Raw genomic sequence first — 19,735 nt, 5'->3', positions numbered from 1 at the left:
TTTATAACTAAACAACTTCATAGATCATTAAGAAAGAGGAATATAGTGATACTAAAATCCAAAAGAATTTAAATTGGCATGACTTGTATACATATCATCTAGCAACACTTAAATTGTGGCTGTAAAGTATAAATAGATTGAATGATACTATTCAAAACAAAGGTATATTAGTACAGACAAGCATAGTTTGTTGATAAATAACCAGTTTACCATATGCAAAACTTTGAAATACACTGATTCAGATATATAGAAGCACATTGACACTGTTTTTGACTCATACTTCACAAGAAGACTGTTAGTCTACCATAAGGATTTTCACCTTCAACCCTAGAAGGTTGAATGTGACATGAAAACTGAACAGAAGCATACAATAAAGAGAGCCAGGGTTTCAACAATTCCGTGCTTCACTCAGAAGCAAGCATTTAAGGACTAGCTGAGCCAAATATTTATACTTATTATGAACTGATTTGACCTGTTATCCCAGCTCAACAATGAATTATCGACAAATAGTCAAATACTATGTTGCTATAAATAGGTCATCTGAATTCAAGTAAACCTTGTTAGCAGAGTTTGAAATTGTATGAGTGATTTCCCTTGCAGCTTCAATTTTCCTCAAGATGATAAATGCAGGATTATTGGCAATAGCTTGACCAATCAATTGTGCACTCTTGGCTTCTCCCTGTTTAAAGAAAAAATAAAATAAGCCTTTAAATGTACTACAGAATCAAGTTGAAAAGGACTACATCTCAGTTGTTTAGTTTTCATGATATTCAGACTATCTATGGTTTGGTATAGCCGTATAATAACTGGCAATTCAGAAATACTAAAGCATCGAATCCAACTATTATACTAAGTAAGAACAGTCCCAACATAAGATTGCGCCAACTATTTTACCTGTGCTCTAATAACAGCACTTCTTTTGTTCTGTTCAGCTTTTTCTACCACAAACTTAGCCCTCTCAGCTTCTTGAGCAGCAACCTGCTTGGCTTCAATTGCGGCTGTAAATTCCTTACCAAATGTCAAGCTTGTGATTGACACATCATCCAGTGCAATATTGAAATGGGAGGCCCTTTCAGTCAAGATCTTCCTTATTTCTCTACTGACATTCTGTAAAATAGTATGTTTTATTAATAATCAGTCCCACTGATCAGATAGTACTATCACTTTGATATTAAATCAAAAGTAAATTTACTTTACTTAATTCCCGAGAATACAAATTGCAACTGAGAAGTGAAGATCATATAACTAACAGAGAGCTCGAAGCTCAAACACAGAGAGAGTGAGTGAGAGAGAGAGCGCGTGCTTGAAGAGATGACGATCGACTGGAAAACCTTCGTGACGGTTATGCCACGGGGTCAACGCTTCCTTTGTGCGATGATGACGAGAAGAGGAAAGATGAGAAGGGATTGGCGATGAGAAGATTGCGACAGCACCCACGATTCCCGCCGGCGGCGAAAGCACCATCTACCGGAGAAGAAGAGTTCGGCCATGGGGGATTATGATGGCGGGCTGGTGGCTGGGGTTAGGTTAGGGTAAGGTTTCTGATTCTCAGAGATGAGATAAAGAGGTGGGGGTGGCGTGTGGCGACTGAAGAGCGCTGCTGGGTGGCGACTGAGGAGCACTCTGGAATTTGGTCTCTGGAGCTTGGTGGGCGGTGGCGCTGCTGGCCTTGGTGAATGGTGGGTGAGGGGGGAAGAAAGGGGAGGCTGGGTGCTGGGAGCTTGGGTGTTGCTGAGTGAGTGAGTGTCGAGTGATTAGCAGATTAGGGTTAGGTCTTCCGCCAGTTTCTTTTTTTTTTTTTTTAAATAGCCAAAACGACGTCGTTTTGCTTTTGAATTTCCAAACCACTGAACCGCCAAAAAATTGGCCGGTTCTCCGGTTAACCGCCGGTTCGACCGGTTTTTTAACCGGTTCTTTGCCATCCAGTTTTTGAGGTTACTCGGACCGGCTAGGTAACCGGTTTCCGATTTTTCTGGTTGAACCGGTCGGTCCGGTCCAGTTTTCAGAACCATGACTATACGTAACTCCATCTTAAAAGATATTTTACACGTGTGTACAGTCAGAAGATATATTCCGCTTGATTTCTCAATCTCAAAATTTGAGAAGACATAGACCTTCCTTTCTACCAATTTATTCTCAAATATTTTTGTCAAATAATTCTTGATTGAATATGAATTTTATCGTATTGCAAAATAAATTATATATAAAAGCTATTAGCAATTACAAAGCTATTAAAAAGAATTGTCTTTGACTTGTGAAATAGTTTACTTATAAAATTAACTTAAAATATGAACTACAAATATTTATAAGAATTTAATTTTGATGCACTGACAGTGTAAAGCAGTTTTACACGTGCATCCAATTACGTAATAACACATCAATAAAAATAAATACCTTTCACATTGACCGCGTGAATGGTCATCCAAAAGAACGGATGTGATTGCACGACTATGTAAAACGCTTTACACTGTCAGTGCATCAAAATCAAACTCTATTTATAAATTGAACTTAGCATTACTTAAAAAAATTTAGTAAATAAATCAATTAATCTTATCATCTATTAGAACTATTTCTATATAAACCGTCTTACTCTCGTCAAACTTGAATAGGACTTTCTATAGTCTTATAATTCTTGTCTTTATTTTTCATACTTTCTCTTAATTTACTATAGGTGATACTATTAATAAGATCGTAGTCAATAATCATTAGGTATGAAAAAAATAGAATAAAGACTATATGAAAATTATAAACTTTTAAAATGATAAATATGAAAAGAAATTTACTATTACTTATTATATATACTAATAATATGTCAATAATTTTAAAAATTTACTAATAATACTAATAGCTTAAAGATAATTTTATTATGGTTATAATAAATTTAGTTATTACTCTAAATAAATAATATATCTGAAAACTAAAGAAAAAAAGATTAACCGTAATTATATTGGGAATGTTTTCATATTTTTTTTTTCATTTTTTTTGCTTGTCATTATTTAACTGCAATGTTATATTTAAAAAAATTCTAAATTTAAAATATAATAATAAATATGTCATGTGATAGAAAAATAATAAATTAAAAAAATATATATATATATATATATTATTACTGTATAGGGAGCCAATATATAAAGATATGTTATCATAATAAAATATTACATTATAAATAATTATATTTGTCAAGTAAATTTATTTATATTATGTATCTATTATATTATTTTATATAAAATTAAAATCTACTCTTGTAATTTAATATATATATATATATATATATATATATATATATATATATATATATATATATTTGCTTCTAATATTGTCCAAAATTAAATTGAAATTATGTCTAAAGTCTTAACACAGTAAATGAAATATAATTAATATCTAATATTTTAATAATTAAATACCTAAAATAAGTTAATAAATAATAATAATTAATACCTAAAATATCATATATATATATATGTATTTATTTATTTTTGATATTGTCCAAAATTAAATTGAAATTATGTTCAAAGTCTTCGTATGATAATTGAGGTATAATTACACTACAAGAAAAAGGCGCATTTGTAACAAAAAATATTGTTACAAAACGTTGAAATTTTGAAACAAAAGTTTTTTGTAACAAAAAAAGGGTCCATTGCAGTAAGTCCCGTTACAAAAAGTTTTTGTAACGAAAAATGAAACTGTTACAATTCAATACCATATTTTGTAACAATTTTTTCTGATACAAAAAACTAGAAGCCGTTACAAAAGTGGTGACAAATTTTGATCTTGAAGGTATTTTTCGTGACAGTCAATTTTTTTCCTATCAAAAAATTTTGTTACAAAATGTAACATGATTTTGTAACATTTTTTTTCTTTAGTTACGAAAACAAATTAATTATTTTGCAACAACTTTTTTTATTACAAATTACATGCATAATTTACTAAATTATTTTTTAAATTAACTAATATATTAACGATTTTAATAAGCAAGTTTACATGTATATAATATGCAAAAACATACATAAGTCAAACAAGATCCTTTTAGCTAAAATTGTCTTGAAAGAAAATAACATTAGCTAGTGAGTACATTGATTAGTTCAACCAAAACATAAAAGTTATAACATAGATTAGTGTCTTTATCCATCAAAACATTCTTGAGCCCTCAAGGTAGCATATGGTCACTATTTCAGCACTCCTGTAAATAAGAAAAATCAAAACAAAAAAGTTAGAAACAAGATATAACACTAATTATAATTTTTCCACTAAGTTTTATCCAAAATGTTTAAAAAATTTTCGGCAGAACCTCCCCTAAAATTTGGATATTTCCACCGGCCACGGTTCCAACAAACACAACCAATTCACAACTTATTTCTCAGCCAATATACAACCAAATTTATCAAACCAAATAATAGGACATTTGTGATTTCTCAACCATGACACAAGTAAAATGTGATAAATAGATCCATATACAAATTAAACTATACTAATAATATAGGAATCATCTAGGAAAATATATTAAAACCATAAGCAATTTTATGAGTACCTTTAGGGTCTATTAGCATTTGAAACCCATGCGCAACATCCAGCAATTTCTTCAGTACGTGTTCTGAAATTTCAGTTTACAAGCACATTCTTAAAAAATAATTAATTCTAATGCATATCTGGTTTAAAAATTAAGAACAGCTAATATAATACCAAAGCTGCATAGTGGTATGCCACTTACCTATGAACCATATTATAGCAGCAAGAAAGAAAATGGACGTTAAACAAAGTGCTGTTTTACTCCAGTCATTAATATGATCCTGTGTAGGAAAACTGTTTTGCTTAGAATAAAAACAAATGTTAAAACATGAACAAATACAGGCAAAAGGCTGGAACAGCCAACAATGTAAAGCATGTCAGTAAATCATGAGTATGGCTGCATCAAAATATAAAACATAAGGCAGCACAGTTCTTGTTACTAGTTTTGTCAACTTCTTTTCCATATATGTTAATTCAAGAGGGATGTTGAAAGTTGCCTAAACAAACTAAGATGTAAAACCCTTTTACATCAAAGGGAGAGATGAGAAAGAGAGAACAGTTTGGCTAAGTGAGGTGTAACTAAAAGTAACCTGCAGGATGCCAACAATATCAGGAGAAATGAGGTGTAACCTGCAGGATGCCAACAAGTGGTGAGGAAGGCACATCACCAAAGATATGGATTGAAACTGTAGATATTACCATGGACAGCGCCCTCAAATTTGGTTTTACACAATGAAGAAAAACATAATTTATAGGAGCTTACAAAAGGGGACACAAATTTAAGACTAGAGTTTTATGTTATATATCATTATCAGGTTCTTATGAACATGCAGTAGCATGCAAGAAGATGAAATACCAACCATCTGAATCTAGAACAGCCATAATATTACCTATGTAGCAAAAATCAGCAGTTCACCAATAGAGAAGAGTACTATGAAACCAGATAAGCTCCTGAAATAGAATGCAATCAAGCAGAAGATAGCACCTAAAAATGTTGCTCCAGAAAGAAGCTGTCATGAAGAAAGGGAACTAAAGAAGAAAAGAAACAAAATATGATAAAAGATCATGAAGAGTAGAACTTCCAAATGAAAGATGTAAAATTCATGATAAAGGTTCAACTCAAATTAAATGAGACCTGCAACATTGGAAACAAGATACTTTGCAGAGCATGATTCTTCAAGTCCTGTCACCTAAGGTTTGAAGCTCCATGAACAACGGCAGAGTTTTGCCAATATCAACAATCTGCTGAAATTCATAAATTACTTTAACCAAAGGACTAACAGTTTTTCACTTTCCAAATACCCAAAACACATTATCACCTAACTTAACCAAAATCTTAGCAATATTGACCCCAAAACACATAGAGTATGTTTTATTTATAGAATTCCAGTTCTCTTATGATATGTTCACCCAAAAATTTTGCTCTATGTAGTTTCCAATTATCACAATTTATCCTTATACTTTTAGAGTTACTGTTTTTATCTCTAAATTCAGATTTCATAAAAAGGTCAATTTAATAATCAAACTTCAATCTTTTAACAGTTCTCAAACGTAATTCTAATTAATCATGAACCAACATTAACAACTACCAAAACCAATTCCAACTAGTCACAAGTCAATTTCACAGCCATTCCGACATATCAGATTACCAAAATCAACAGCAAACGCTTATTCTCAATAATCAAAATACAGCCACAACTCAAACCATCATCACAATAATCCCAAACCAAACACAAATCCAACTCAGTTCATCGAATATCGATACGACAACTTTTCAAATTTCAATTTAACAAGTATTATCAAATGAATCACCATTCACAACCACATTTCTACCAATTGAGCAATATCACATAAGATCAGAATTTTCAACAAATCCATCAAAATCAGAAAACCAATATCAGTCACAATATTAACCAAAATTAACCTTGTCAAATTAATTACTCACAATAACAAAACCCAGCAACATTCACAGCCATAACCTAAACTCAATAAACTAATTAAAACACTAGAATATCATCTCAATACAAAACTTAATCCGAATTTCACAACTTCAAACCAAGCTTATTCCTATCAATTAATCATATTCGTGAATTATTTGCAATTACTCACTAAACCTCATTGGCATTCATAAGTTAAAACTGTTAATTTTAAAATAAATCCCCTATCTCAAAGTCGAAACTCACAAAAATTGCTAAACACAGCAGCTCTGATAGAAGTTCCAACACTCGTTTCGTTACCTGGGCAGCAGCCAAAGTGGTTCTGGGCAGCTCCAATATTGGTTTCCGGTGGCAGAGGGCTCCGATAACTACGAAACCTGAAGTAGAGGCTGAACAGAGCAGCACAGGGTAGTTAAGAGCAACAGCAGTTTCTTCTATCAATAGCTACTTCCCCGGCAAGCTTCAATGGTGACAGTGGCAGCGTCCTCCTCCAACGGCGGCATGGTGAGACGCGGCAACAGCAGAGTGTGACAACGGCGGGGCTGCAACTCAGTAACGGCGACGCGGTGGCAGCTCGTGAGGATGGCGATGGCAACCCGCGGCGCTGACGGCGACAAGACTGGTCGCGGGCTTCTTTTCGTGCGTCTCTCTCTCTTCGCGATTCTGTCCCCTCGACGACGGCTTGTGGACGGATCGATATTAACGCAAGCTTGTGGGTCCATGGACGGGACGGCACTGTGAAGCAGCTCGACAGCGAGCTCCAGGGCGGCGATGGTTACGGCAGACAGCATCTCTTCTCTCTCGGACGCAGCCTCTCTCCTCTCCACCCTTCACGCTTGACGGCGACGGTGACGGTGGCGAGGCCCCAGCCAGCGCCGTCTCCCTTCTCTTCCCTCTCTTTCTCAAATCTCTTCCTCTCTGTTTTCCCATTTCTTCAGTTTGTATGCGTTTGTTATGTTGAAGGAAGGTGAGGCTGTGGCTGTAAGGGTTAGGAATTGGGGAAACTAGGGTTCTGAGTTAATTTTGGGAACTAGGTTAGAAATTAAGGATTTTATAAAATAATATAGATATATATGTATAGATATTTTAATAAAATTAGAGGGTAAAATAATTTTAAAATCAAATATACTCTATTAAAAATATTTAAAAATATTATTTATCAACATATTACTAAGTTCAATCAATTATTTTTAATTTAAATTATAAAATAAATATATTAATTACATTTTTATAAAATATAGTTTAAACTCAATTTTAATTATTCAAATTAAATGATATAACTTTTCATTATTTTTTATCTCCGAAACTTTAATTTCAATTTATAAAATAATTAATTATAATAAAAGTTGTCCATAAATATTAATTGACTTAAACTTAAAGTATTTATAAATATTAATATAATCATTTCGAATAAAATAATTTTTAGGATGGCTTTGATGGATCCGCGACGCAACCTCCTCTCTCTTCCTCGCGAGTTCGTCCCTCTCTCTCTCCTGACGCTTCTGTCGACGACAGCAACGATGGTGAGGCATGATGGCAAGCTGGACGCGACGACACGGCAGCAAATTCCGCGGCGCCATCTCTTCCGTTCTCTTCTTCTTCTCCCTCAGTGGAGTTGGAGGCGCAGAGACGGGGTTGAATGAAGCTCAGAGCCTCAGAGTAAAGGAGTGATGAATCAGGGTTTTTCTTTTTGTACAGCTTTACATTTTCTTTTTTTACATTTTGTCTTTTGATTTCTTAGTTTTTTCTATCTTTTATATTTAATTATTATTATTTATATTTATAATTTGATTAAATTTTTTTAAGTTTCACAAATTAATTTTTAGTTAACATTAAAAATCTTATTATTAATAAAAATTATATATTAATTTTTTAAAAAATATAAAATAAAATCTATAAATTTTAAAAATTAATTAGTATAAACAATATTTAAAAAATTTTAATTTTTGAAACAAAATAAAATTATTCTGAAACGAATTATATAAATAATTTTTTTTACTCTTAAAGTGTTTAACAATTTAAAATAAATATTTTTGTTATAAAATATACTTATATTTTGTAACAAACAAATAATTTGTTATAAACAATGTTAAATTTTGTGACAAATTAATTTTTTGTTACCAAATAATTAAAGTTTTTAAAACAAAAAGATATTTTGTTACAAAATATTTCGAATTTTTGCAACTACTTTATTCTTTGTTGCAAAATATTATAATATTTTGTAACAAAACACCAGTTCGTTACAAAAACTAACATAATTTATAACAAAAAAAATCAGGTTGTTACAAAATATTATCATGTTTTGTAACAACTTGTAATGTTGTTACAAAACATTATTCTTCTGTAACAATTACCAATTATTATTACAAAAAATCATCTTTTTGTAACAATTTTAAATTTGATACAAATTTTTTGTTATAAATGTTCCATTTTCTTGTAGTGTTAATACCTAAAATTTTAATAAGTAAATGTCTAAAATAAGTTAATTAAATAACAACAATTAATACCTAAAATATTGAAAAAGAATTTTTAATAAATGTGAGAAATAAAAAAATTAATAAATAATATTAGTGTTTAAATGAAAGAATTGATAAAGAATAATAATTATAAGTAAAAATAGTATTTTTATTTCGGAAAAAAAACACACATGAGAAATTATTTAATAATCCATGTCATGTACATGATAATAAATTATTCAATAATTCATACTATATATGTACGTGATAAGGTTGAAATTATAATTTTAAATTATTTTATTGAAATTAATTTGAATTGTAGTAATTTGATTAATAAAAAAATAACATGTTATGCGTTTATTTTTTCTTAATCTAGTGTTATGTATATCAACTCTAATATAATTATTAATCGTTTTTGTTAATCTACTTTTATTTTTCTAAATTTATAATTTAAAATAACCATTATAAATATTAATAATTAAAGAAATTATTATTTTATAATTATTTATGTTTTATTCCCAAAATTGAAAATATACTATTTCTTTTTTATTTAATGGTTTTTTATTTATACTCTTGGTATATATTAATCAATTAGTCAATAATTTTTTTATTCGTAGGATATATTTATATATTTTGTTTAAATAGTTTTAAAATTTTTCTTATTTAAGTATACATATATATTAAGTTACATATATTAATTATTTTTTTATTTTTTATTATAAATATTTTTTTTAACCTACAATCATCTAATGATTTTGTTATTCTATTAATACCATCGTATGCATAATAATATTCATAAATCATACTGATTTTTGTATTTATTATATATATATATATATATATATATATATATATATATATATATATATATATATATATATATATATCAATTGTTTAGTTAATAATTTTTTTAGAATATATTTATTTTGTTAAATAATTTCAAATACTTTTTTTTATCATGATTAATTTTTTTTAGCGTACAATCATTCAATAATTTTTTTATTCTTTATTATTAATATCATCGTATGTAATTTTCATAAATTATAATAATTTCTTTATTTATCTATACATATATATTAATTGTGTTAAATAATTCTAAATATTTGTTTATATATATATATATATTAATTGTATATATAAAAATTTAAGTCACATATATTAATTATTTTTTTATTATGATTATTTTTATATATATATATGACTATTTTTTATTCTACAATCGAGTAATAATTTCTTTTATCCATGTATATTTTCCAATTCCTTTTCATATGCATGATTGACATTTTTTTTTTAAATGGTGATATTTTATTTTTTTTCTTTCGCATATTTTTATATATTAGCAAAAAAGAAAAATCACTTATTGTGACTCTTTTTTCTTTTTCACGCCTTAATTTTTATTAATCAATCATGTGTCAACACAATATAATTAAACTTTTGATTATTCTAATTTATTGATGAATTATATTTCTCTTAATAATTGCATTACTAATCTGAAATACAAAAAAAAGGTGATACATATATCCAAAAAATAAAACAAACTTAAAAAAATTCATATTAAAAAGTTTAAAAATAACATATCCAAAAAGAATAGTCATAATATATAAATTGAGACAACAATTTAAATTTCTCTAAAACTAATTTAATCAATTACCAATATTAGAACTAAATTATTTCAATAATATTTAATCTATTCTAGTCCTTAAATACGTATAGATCAGACTAATTCTCATAACAACCAACCAAAATAACATCATAAGATCGAACACTTAGAATCCATACAAATTCAGACTTTTTGTTAAAATTGTTAAATTAAATTGACTTTTATTCTCCTCGATGGCATTGCATTAATGTACCAGAAGACCAGTAGTTTCTGAAAATTAAAATCATAATATGTTATAAAATTATTTTTAATACAAAAAACTTAAGAGAAAAAAATTTAAATATAGTACCAATCTTTGAATTGCATCTTCAAAGTTGGCACGGATTTTTTAAAACTGAACCTAAATTGAGGAAATTCAATCTCATTATATGCGCCACTTCGAATATTTTTTGACAGATGTAGAAAATGTGGAGGAGATGTGACTTGAACTTAGCCTATAAAACTCCTTAGAAACAATTGCCCAATCAAAGAAAAATAACAGACTAGAAAAAAGAATGCTTTAATTCTTAGATTTAGACTCACTAACCACAAAGAAACACTATATATATAGCCTTTAGTAGTACAAAAATAATTATAGAAATTAATTATTGCAATATCAATTTACCACTATGAACATTAGTATTATATTTATAGCAATTAGAATTATAAATTTATGCTTAATTTTTTTATATAATTATAATTAAGATATTTTTTAAATTAGTATAATTATGCATTATTCATTAAATGCTGATTGTAATATAAGTCTAAAAAAGGTATTTTTTAAAATAAATTTAGAAGAGAGAATAGTGCTTTTATTTTGAAAAGAAAATAAATTCATGAGGAATTGACACCTTACTTTCATTAGTTGGAGAAAAATTCAATTTTAGTATATTAAGTAGATTATTTTATATGATTATACTAATAAAGATATTTTTTTAAATTAGTATAATCATGCATTATTCATTAAATGCTAATTGTAATATAATTATAATAAAGATATTTTTATAAAAATAATTTTAGAAGAGAGAATAGTATTTTTATTACATGAGAATAGTACTTTCTAAAAATAAAGATATTTTTTTAAATTAGTATAATTAATTAATTATACATTATTACTTAAATGCTAATTATAGTATAATTATAATAAAGATATTTTTATAAAATAAACTTAGAAGAGAAAATACTACATTCATTTTGGAGGAAAAATAGATTTATGAGGAATCGACACCTCACTTCCATTAGTTGGGGGAGAAAACCCAATTTTAGTATATTAAGTAGATAATATCAAACAAACAGATAAGAAAATAAAAATAATAAATAATAAAAAAATAGAGTTCATATAAATAGAAATAACAAGAATTTTATAAATAATATAATAACATACATAAAAGATAAAGTTGGTAAAAGATAAATAAATGGTTATTATCCATGATAGTTACTTCTTATAAACGTTGATTTTGATAGCAAAATCACTTCTGCGTTCATGGAAAATAAATTTACCAAACTAAAAGTTAAAGCTTTCAAGAAGTTTAAACGTGCTTCTTCTCTTCCAACGAGTTTCCATTATTGTTGGATATAACTGAGTTTTTGGTCATGAGAAGTAATATAGTAAACCGAAGGGTGTTCTATTCTTGTGTAAATAATAATTAAAATTTTAATATATATTATATTAAATAAATTAATCGAATATATCAAATGATTTAATAATTTTTTAATTATTATTTTTATACAAAAATATGTTCATGTAAACACATAATCACCAAATTGTAATCTTTCATATTATTTTGGGCCTAAAGCCCAACATGCATCTGTCCTTCAGACTATGGGAAAAATAAAATTGATGTGCTGTTCAGCTGATCCCATTAATATGTCATTGAGCAATATTCTCCACTATATATTATACATGCTAAAACCAAATTGGCTCAATTTAATAATTAATTTAATAGTCTATTTAAATAAAAATTAAGAATTTAAATTTTATTTTATTTATATAATAATTTATTAACTAACAACAAACTTTTAAATAAAGATTAAGTTCAGACATTATTCTATCCGAATAAAAGATATATATATATATATATATATATATATATATCAAACTTGCCTCGTATTATGCACTCCAAGTTGATTTCAATCATGTTTGCACATTACTCGTACCATTAAAAAAACATTGAAGTTGTATCTAGTTGCTTGCATGCAAATAATAATGATTGTTACTACAAGTGGGTTTAAATGCATTGAAATATTATATTATAATATAATATAAAAATGAAGAATTAGTATATTATAATATAAAAAAAATTAGGATATTATAATAAAGAATTAGTAATTTCAATGAAAACATATAATATATAAAAAATTATATATGAATGAGACATATCATGGAGATAGCAGGATTTCTTACCTCCTTCATCAAACAAGAAGGTCATTGGCGATTACTTTAATGTACACCAACTTTCATCGAAATAGATTATTTATTGAAACCTTTTTCGTTACATTTTAGGGTTTAAAAAGGCAAAAAGCCATCTCAAATCAACCCTCCTTGCCCCTGTCCCATTATATTTTCTTCCATTCTTTGGGGAAGAAAGAGGGTTCTTGGTTATCGCTTGAGTGAAAAAAGAATTGGAGGGTAAAAGTGGAAAGAGATTTTGTTGGAACTGAAAAGAAAGATCAGGAAAACATTAACGAGACATTTTGTGAATAGAGTGTGAGTGAAGATCAGAATTCAGAAGAGAGCTTATAAATATATTTTAAAATAACAAGGTATATTCATAATTTCAGGATTTTTAAAGAAATTAATTATAAGTTTATAACCTAATATATTAGAGCGATAATTTTGTCATATTATTTTGTTGGTGTTGTGTCCAGCTTTAAAATTGTACCTAAGCATTATCCTTGTCTTAGGAGTAGCAAAATTTCTCAAAATATGAAGATTTCTGCAGGTACGTCTTGAATAGAGATTTAAAGATGGAGAATTTTTTTGCGAAAATAAAAATTGGAGACATTTTTTTTTGAGACAGATAAGTAGACCCGAGTAAAAATCTCTATCATGAACCCGCTGATATCCAAAATACGTAAATTTACTTAATTATCCTTGATAATTCATTTATATTATAAGTTTTTAGGCATTTTCACATGTTACATATATATGGATAAGATAAAAATCCTAACCCAAATTTGTACACTACTCCGCCAACACCTATTCTTTTCACTGTGCTCTCCCATTTCTCATTAGTCGCTACTGCGACACCCCACATCAGTAGCCATCTCCCTTCATATCGCGTCCCGTCTATGCTCCATCGGTCGCATCTTGCCATTATGTTGTCCCGTTGGCTAGCATTAGTCATCGTCGTCCCCTTCGTTTGCGTCCCATCTCTGCTCTGCCGCTTGCATCTCATTGTTGTGCCATCCCCTTCACTTGCGTTCGTTGCCGCTGTTCCTTTCGCTCACATCCTATCTTTGCTCTGTTACTCGTATCTCGTCGTTGCGCCGTCCCCTTCACTTGTGTTCGTCATCGCTACTGGTTGTCCCTCCTCCTCCTCCTCCTCCATTGAATTTGATGTAAGTTTGTTTGATTCTCTATTTCTGTTCGTGTTTCTATTTCTATTCATGTTCTTCTTTGATTTTCTGTCATAATGAATGAATGTTGTATTTATTTATTAATTTGATGTGAGTTTATTGAATTTTTTGCATGAATATTTGTTGAATTTGTTTAATTATTTTTGTTTGATAATTCTTATTTGATTATCTTCTTGTTCTTGTTTATTGAATTTCTTTAATTGTTTTTATTTGTTGAATCTATTGCACTGCGTTTATTACATTTCGCTGTGGTTGTTTTTCTATATTCTTGATGTTCTTGCTATGAGACAATTCTTACTATTTTGTACAGAATGAATGAGAGACGGGAAATAAGGCCCTGCGAGGATGGTAGGGAATGCGAGGAATGGATATGGGGGCAAATATTTTCCAATAGCAGGGATCAGGAGATAGGGACGGAGACGGGGACAAGATGAAGATCAGGGTTTGAGGACAGGGAGCAGGGAGGTATCGCCCACCCCCCGCCCTACCCAATTAACATCCCTACAGCTTGGCTCAAGAACACCCTAACCCTACAAAAAAATCCTACTTAGATCACGACTCCAAAAATTTGAAGAGAAAGTCTAGGGAATCATTTAGAGTACCAGCTAACTCTGTAACTACAATGTAAACCACAACAAAAAGGCCCAATACAGAAAAAAAAATCCATAACATTACTTAAACCTAATCCTAATTTGATTTCTCACTATTATTCATTGTGAAAAAAAAAAAAAAACAGCTGCATACCCCACCTTCCCTTCCCATTCCCACTCATGTTGTTTACACTGTCGTCTTCCTCTCCAATTCCACTCATGCCATTGGTGATCCTCTTCGCTGCGACACGCGATCTGCATGCAACATCTTCTATGGCGCAGCTTGTTCTTCTACGTCGCGAGTCTTGTCAACTCTAGGTCGCCGACATAGGTGCTTTTTCGCGTCGTCGTTCTCCATGAAAACGAACATCATCACCACAACACAAAGTTACATGTGGCGTATTTTGTGGCATGATCAGACCCTCCAAAAAACTCTCTTGTTGCTAAATGCAAACACATACACTGAGAAAGTAAATGTCGAATGTTTCTTTTATTAAAATTCGGATGTTTTTTTTTATTAAACTAATTGTGAGATATTTTTTTTGTTTAGCTTGGAATATTTTTTATTAAATTTAGAGTTTTTTTGGTTATATTTGGGATGTTTCTTTTGTAAAATTTGGAATGTTTTTATAGTTTTATTGATAAAGTTGGGATGTTTCTTTTGTTAAATTTTGATTTTTTTTTTTGTTAAAATTCGAATATTTCTTTTTTAGATTAACCATGAAATGTTTCTTCTGTTTAACTTAGGATGCTTCTTTTATTAAATTTAGGATTTTTTTTGTTATATGTAAGATGTTTCTTTTTTAAAATTTGAAATATTTCTATTGTAAAGTTGGGATATTTTTTTTGTTAAACTTTGGATGTTTTTCTTAAACTTAAAATATTTTTTTTTTGTTCAATGCAGGTCACCCCGCACGGCCATAAAGGAGTTGCGGCGGAGGATACAATGACAATGTGATGGATGACTAAAGACGAGGTACGAATGATATGACGAAAGAAGATGAGATAGGACTTAATGTTGACGAAATAATTACGTTTTGTTAATCCTAATTTAATGACAATAATCCTAATTACAATTTTATTTTTTATAAAATTAAAAATTTTATTTTTTAATAATTTTAAAAAATTATTCAAATTGCCTTTAGTTGATTATCTAGGAAAATTAAAATTTGAAACGTATCCTCAATGGTGTTATGTGTCTCTCTTGGAATTTACTCCACCGGCAACTCTAAATAGGGGGCAATATTTTCCTTCTCCAAGATATGACATCTGAAATCTAATCTTTACATTTTTTGTACTCATATTGATTTGAACGTTACAATTTCTTATAAATATCTCCACCAACTAGTTTGAAGCCCTAGTATTTGGAAGAAGTTTCCTTCTCCCTTATAAAGAGTTCAACCAAGTAATCCATTATTGAATAGTTAGGCTACGTTTATTTATAGAGATAGGACATTGAAATATAAAATAGTATTTGACAAAAGAGACATAGACAGAGATAATGTATTCAGAGACATTAAATTAGTGTATTTTGTGTCTATTCTGACAGAAAAGATACAGAGACACTAATAAAGAATACAACTTATTTTTTATTTTTTCTTTTATTATTCTTGTTAATTTTTTATAATTATATTTTTATTATTATATTTTTATCTCAAATTTTTTAATAAAAAAATAAAAAAAATAAATTTTCATAATTTGTTCTAATTTATTACCAAATAGAATACAAAAACACAAAATTTTATATATCTGTCTATCAATATCTTGTTTTATCTTATTCTCAGTGTCTTGCCATGTCCTATTCTTAGAAACAAACGCAACCTTAGTTATCGTTAACTTAACCATGGACCCTTAATAGACAAGTCTCATTATGCTGTTACCTCTGCAAGTAGTACAAATGTATACCCAATAACAAATTAACCATTAAATGCACAATCATTGAGGATGTTAGAGAATCATTAGAATCAATTAGATCAATTAGTATCGTATTAGTATCGTTTATATTTATAGCATATATGTATATTAATTATACGATTCTGTGTCTTTATTACGTTGATTCATCTAGCACCTATAAATATCCCTTGTATATTGTACATTTGATCAAGCTGAATAATACACAACATACTTTTCTCAAATATCTCTCTTATTCCTAACATGGTATCAAGAGCCTAAAATTTTTTTTCAATGAACATTTGTTCATAGCCTCCTTCTTTTCCTCTTCCGACAGTGCTACTTTGCTCTTGTTTTCGTTCTGTTTTCGACGCCTTGGTTCGTCACCTCCACCGTCATCGTGTTCGTCTCTCTGTCAGGATTCCAACGCCGCCGAAATCATCGCCTGAAGCCACCGGACGCGCCACCACGCGCCGCCGGAACCTCCCTGACTACCTCCATTGTTCCTCATCCGAGATGGTTCCATAGCCGTCCGATCTTGGCCTCGATCGCACGTCCCTGGAGCCTCCACGTGTCGCGCAGCCAGCTTCCACCGCGACCCGCGAACCTGCGCCTCGACTCGACCCGGCCTCTGGTTGACCCGCCGTCCACCTGGTCACCAGCCTATCCTCCTCGCCCTCTCACGGACTGCCACGTGTCACTGCTTCACTGACGTGGCACTGACGTCCCTGCTGACGTGGCCCTAACGTGGTAGACACGCGAGACCCTCCCTAGGTTTTTTCGGTTAGCTCTTTCCGATTTTGCACTCCGATTTCTCATTTTCTGCTCCGAAGTTGCCGTTTTCTCTCCTCTCTTTGATCTTTGTGACTGCTATCATGGAAAAGTCAGATGTTTTTACTGCCACCGACAGCAAGGGTAAATTCTGTCGAAACTGTAACCGTTCTGGACACCTCTACTCCGACTGTCCTTCTGTTGAATGTCGCACATGCCACCAGAAAGGTCATCTTAGCTACCATTGTTCACAGTTGTTCTGCCATTACTACAAGCTCTCGGGACATTTAACTGCCTGTCCTACTCGCCCACCACGTCCTAGTCCACTTAACTCGTCTCCTGTCTCTCTTTCTGATATTGCATCTCTTCTTCAGCGTCTTCTCTCTGTTTCTGGTAATACCCTTGCTTCTTTTTCTACATCTCCAGGTAATTCTAAATGGTACTTTGACTCGGGTTGCTTTAATCACATGTCTCTGTTGCGTAATATTTTCTCGTCCATGTCTACCACTACAAATGGACCTTCTGTCAATACTGCAAATGGCTCCCTCTTACACGCAACACACAAGGGTTCTATATCCCAGTCAACTCTTAATCTTCCTAATACTTATTATATTCCCAAATTAAACTTTAATCTTATTTCTGTTGGTCAAATTGTTGATCTGGGTTTTGAAGTCACTTTTTCTGTTTCTGGTTGTCGTGTACAGGATCCTCGGACGGGACAAATCATCGGGACTGGACGTAAGGTCGGAAGGTTGTTTGAACTCGAGAATCTTCATATTCCTCATGTACCAAATCTCTGTGTTGCTTCTTCTCCCTCTACCCTCCACTTATGGCATCAGCGTCTTGCCCACACCTCCTTAGAAAAACTGCGTCCTCTCGTATCTCAGGGTATTTTAGGTCAGGTTCCAAATGAATCTTTTGATTGCATTTCTTGTCAAACTGCCAAACAACCTGCTTTATCTTTTCACAATAATTCATCTCTTGCTTTCTCTCCTTTTGATCTCATTCACTCTGATGTTTGGGGCCCCGCTCCCACTGCCTCTATGGGCGGAGCTCGATACTTTATCGTTTTTGTTGATGATTATTCCCGTTTTACTTGGGTTTATTTGATGACTAATCGCCATGAGTTACCTCAAATCTATATCAACTTTGCTACTATGATTAAAACTCAGTTTTCCAAGGTCATTAAGATTTTCCGACGTGATAATGCTATGAAATTCCGTGATTCCAAACTATTAGCCTTTCTTGCAGAACAAGGTACTTTGTCTGAGTTTTTCTGTCCTGGTACATCTCAACAAAATGGTAGAGCTGAACGCAAACACCGCCACATTCTTGACTCCGTCCGTGCAATGCTCCTTTTCTCTTCGTGTCCTGAGCATACTTGAGGTGAAGCTGTTCTTACTGCTGTTCATGTTATCAATAGACTCCCTTCTTCTGTTCTTGATAATGTTACTCTCTTTGAGCGTATTTATCATACCTCCCCAGATTATAGTTCTCTTCGAGTTTTCGGTTGTGTATGTTTTGTTCTTCTTCAGCCACATGAACATAGTAAACTTGAACCTCGGGCTCGTATGTGTTGTTTTCTTAGTTATGGCACTGAACACAAGGGTTATCGTTATTGGGATCCTCTCTCTAAACGTATTTGTATATCTCGTCATGTTGTCTTCTGGGAGCACCACATGTTTTCTCGATTCTCATCCTTTGAGTCGATCCATACTACTCAGTCATCGTTGTTTACTAACCCCAATGTTGATCTTTTTCCTAGTGATGATTCTACAGATTCTCTCTCGAGTGACACTCCACAGCCTCCTGTTTTTTCGCCTTCTCCATCTCCCGATGATTCCAGACCGGACGATGATCCTGCTCCTACCGTCATGCCTCCTCCTCCCGGTCGTTCTTCTAGGGTAAGGAATCCACCTCCTCATCTTCTTGATTACCATTGCTTTTCTACTATTCTTCATCAACATGAACCTAAGACATTCAGAGAAGCCTCCTCAAACCCAAATTGGCAACAAGCAATGCAAGAAGAATTACAGGCGCTTGAAAAAGCACACACTTGGGATCTGGTTGATCCTCCTTCTGATCAGGAAGTTGTGGGCAGTAGATGGGTATACAAGATCAAGACTTGCTCTGATGGCTCTATTGACCGTTATAAGGACCGCTTGGTTGCTCAAGGTTGTACGCAAGAATATGGTATTGATTATGAAGAGACTTTTGCCCCTGTCGCTCGTCTTACGTCTGTTAGAGCTCTTCTTGCCATTGCCGCGGTTAAAAAATGGTCTCTCAGTTAGATGGATGTGAAGAATGCATTTCTTAATGGGGATTTGAAAAAGAAAGTCTATATGAAACCACCTCCGGGATATCCTT

The 19,735-nt window shown here is 31.3% G+C and overlaps 2 protein-coding genes and 1 long non-coding RNA gene across 10 annotated transcripts; 1 reads left to right on the top strand and 2 right to left on the bottom strand.

Moving 5' to 3' along the window:
* Positions 1-100: 100 nt before the first annotated feature.
* LOC112795328 (prohibitin-1, mitochondrial) lies at positions 101-1,464 on the bottom strand. The gene is made up of 3 exons (XM_072234560.1): positions 1,251-1,464; positions 895-1,130; positions 101-679 (listed from the first exon to the last, which is right to left on the bottom strand). Exons 1-3 carry the CDS (start codon positions 1,462-1,464, stop codon positions 518-520), a joined length of 612 nt encoding a protein of 203 aa, XP_072090661.1. The 3' UTR covers positions 101-517.
* Positions 1,465-3,934: 2,470 nt separating this feature from the next.
* On the bottom strand, positions 3,935-7,490 carry LOC112797615 (probable sphingolipid transporter spinster homolog 3). Of its 8 annotated transcripts, none has more exons than XR_011881485.1 (7): positions 6,744-7,467; positions 5,642-5,748; positions 5,397-5,457; positions 5,097-5,136; positions 4,709-4,787; positions 4,529-4,591; positions 3,935-4,180 (listed from the first exon to the last, which is right to left on the bottom strand). XR_011881485.1 is itself a non-coding variant. In XM_025840647.3 (4 exons), the coding sequence occupies exons 1-4, from the start codon at positions 5,206-5,208 to the stop codon at positions 4,167-4,169; spliced, it is 228 nt and encodes a 75-aa protein (XP_025696432.1). In that variant the 5' UTR covers positions 5,209-5,353; the 3' UTR covers positions 3,935-4,166. The 8 variants fall into 8 exon arrangements, 2 of the variants coding, with proteins under 2 accessions (XP_025696432.1, XP_072092237.1); XR_011881486.1 differs by having other exon boundaries at positions 5,642-5,751; positions 6,744-7,458; XR_003199839.3 differs by lacking the exon at positions 5,097-5,136 and having other exon boundaries at positions 5,397-5,535; positions 6,744-7,490.
* Positions 7,491-13,713: 6,223 nt separating this feature from the next.
* LOC140184356 (uncharacterized) lies at positions 13,714-16,309 on the top strand. Its single transcript, XR_011880813.1, has 3 exons — positions 13,714-14,099; positions 14,428-15,177; positions 15,612-16,309. It is a non-coding gene; the product is annotated as an uncharacterized lncRNA (long non-coding RNA).
* Positions 16,310-19,735: the final 3,426 nt, after the last annotated feature.

Source organism: Arachis hypogaea, chromosome 4 (assembly GCF_003086295.3).
Source record: "Arachis hypogaea cultivar Tifrunner chromosome 4, arahy.Tifrunner.gnm2.J5K5, whole genome shotgun sequence".
Taxonomy (NCBI): Eukaryota; Viridiplantae; Streptophyta; class Magnoliopsida; order Fabales; family Fabaceae; genus Arachis; species Arachis hypogaea.
This window is presented reverse-complemented; position numbering and strand designations above follow the sequence as displayed.

Excerpts from the sequence above, each read along its gene's own strand:
- LOC112795328 (XM_072234560.1), bottom strand. The coding sequence starts at position 1,464 with ATGGTGCTTTCGCCGCCGGCGGGAATCGTGGGTGCTGTCGCAATCTTC. Across the intron at positions 1,131-1,250 it reads GTTTGAGCTTCGAGCTCTCT|TAATAAAACATACTATTTTA; the intron begins GTTAGTTATATG and ends GGGACTGATTAT. Across the intron at positions 680-894 it reads GTGCTGTTATTAGAGCACAG|GGAGAAGCCAAGAGTGCACA; the intron begins GTAAAATAGTTG and ends TTCTTTAAACAG.
- LOC112797615 (XM_072236136.1), bottom strand. The coding sequence starts at position 5,171 with ATGTGCCTTCCTCACCACTTGTTGGCATCCTGCAGGTTACACCTCATT. Across the intron at positions 4,788-5,096 it reads ATATTGTTGGCATCCTGCAG|GATCATATTAATGACTGGAG; the intron begins GTTACTTTTAGT and ends TTTCCTACACAG. Across the intron at positions 4,592-4,708 it reads TGCTATAATATGGTTCATAG|AACACGTACTGAAGAAATTG; the intron begins GTAAGTGGCATA and ends CTGAAATTTCAG.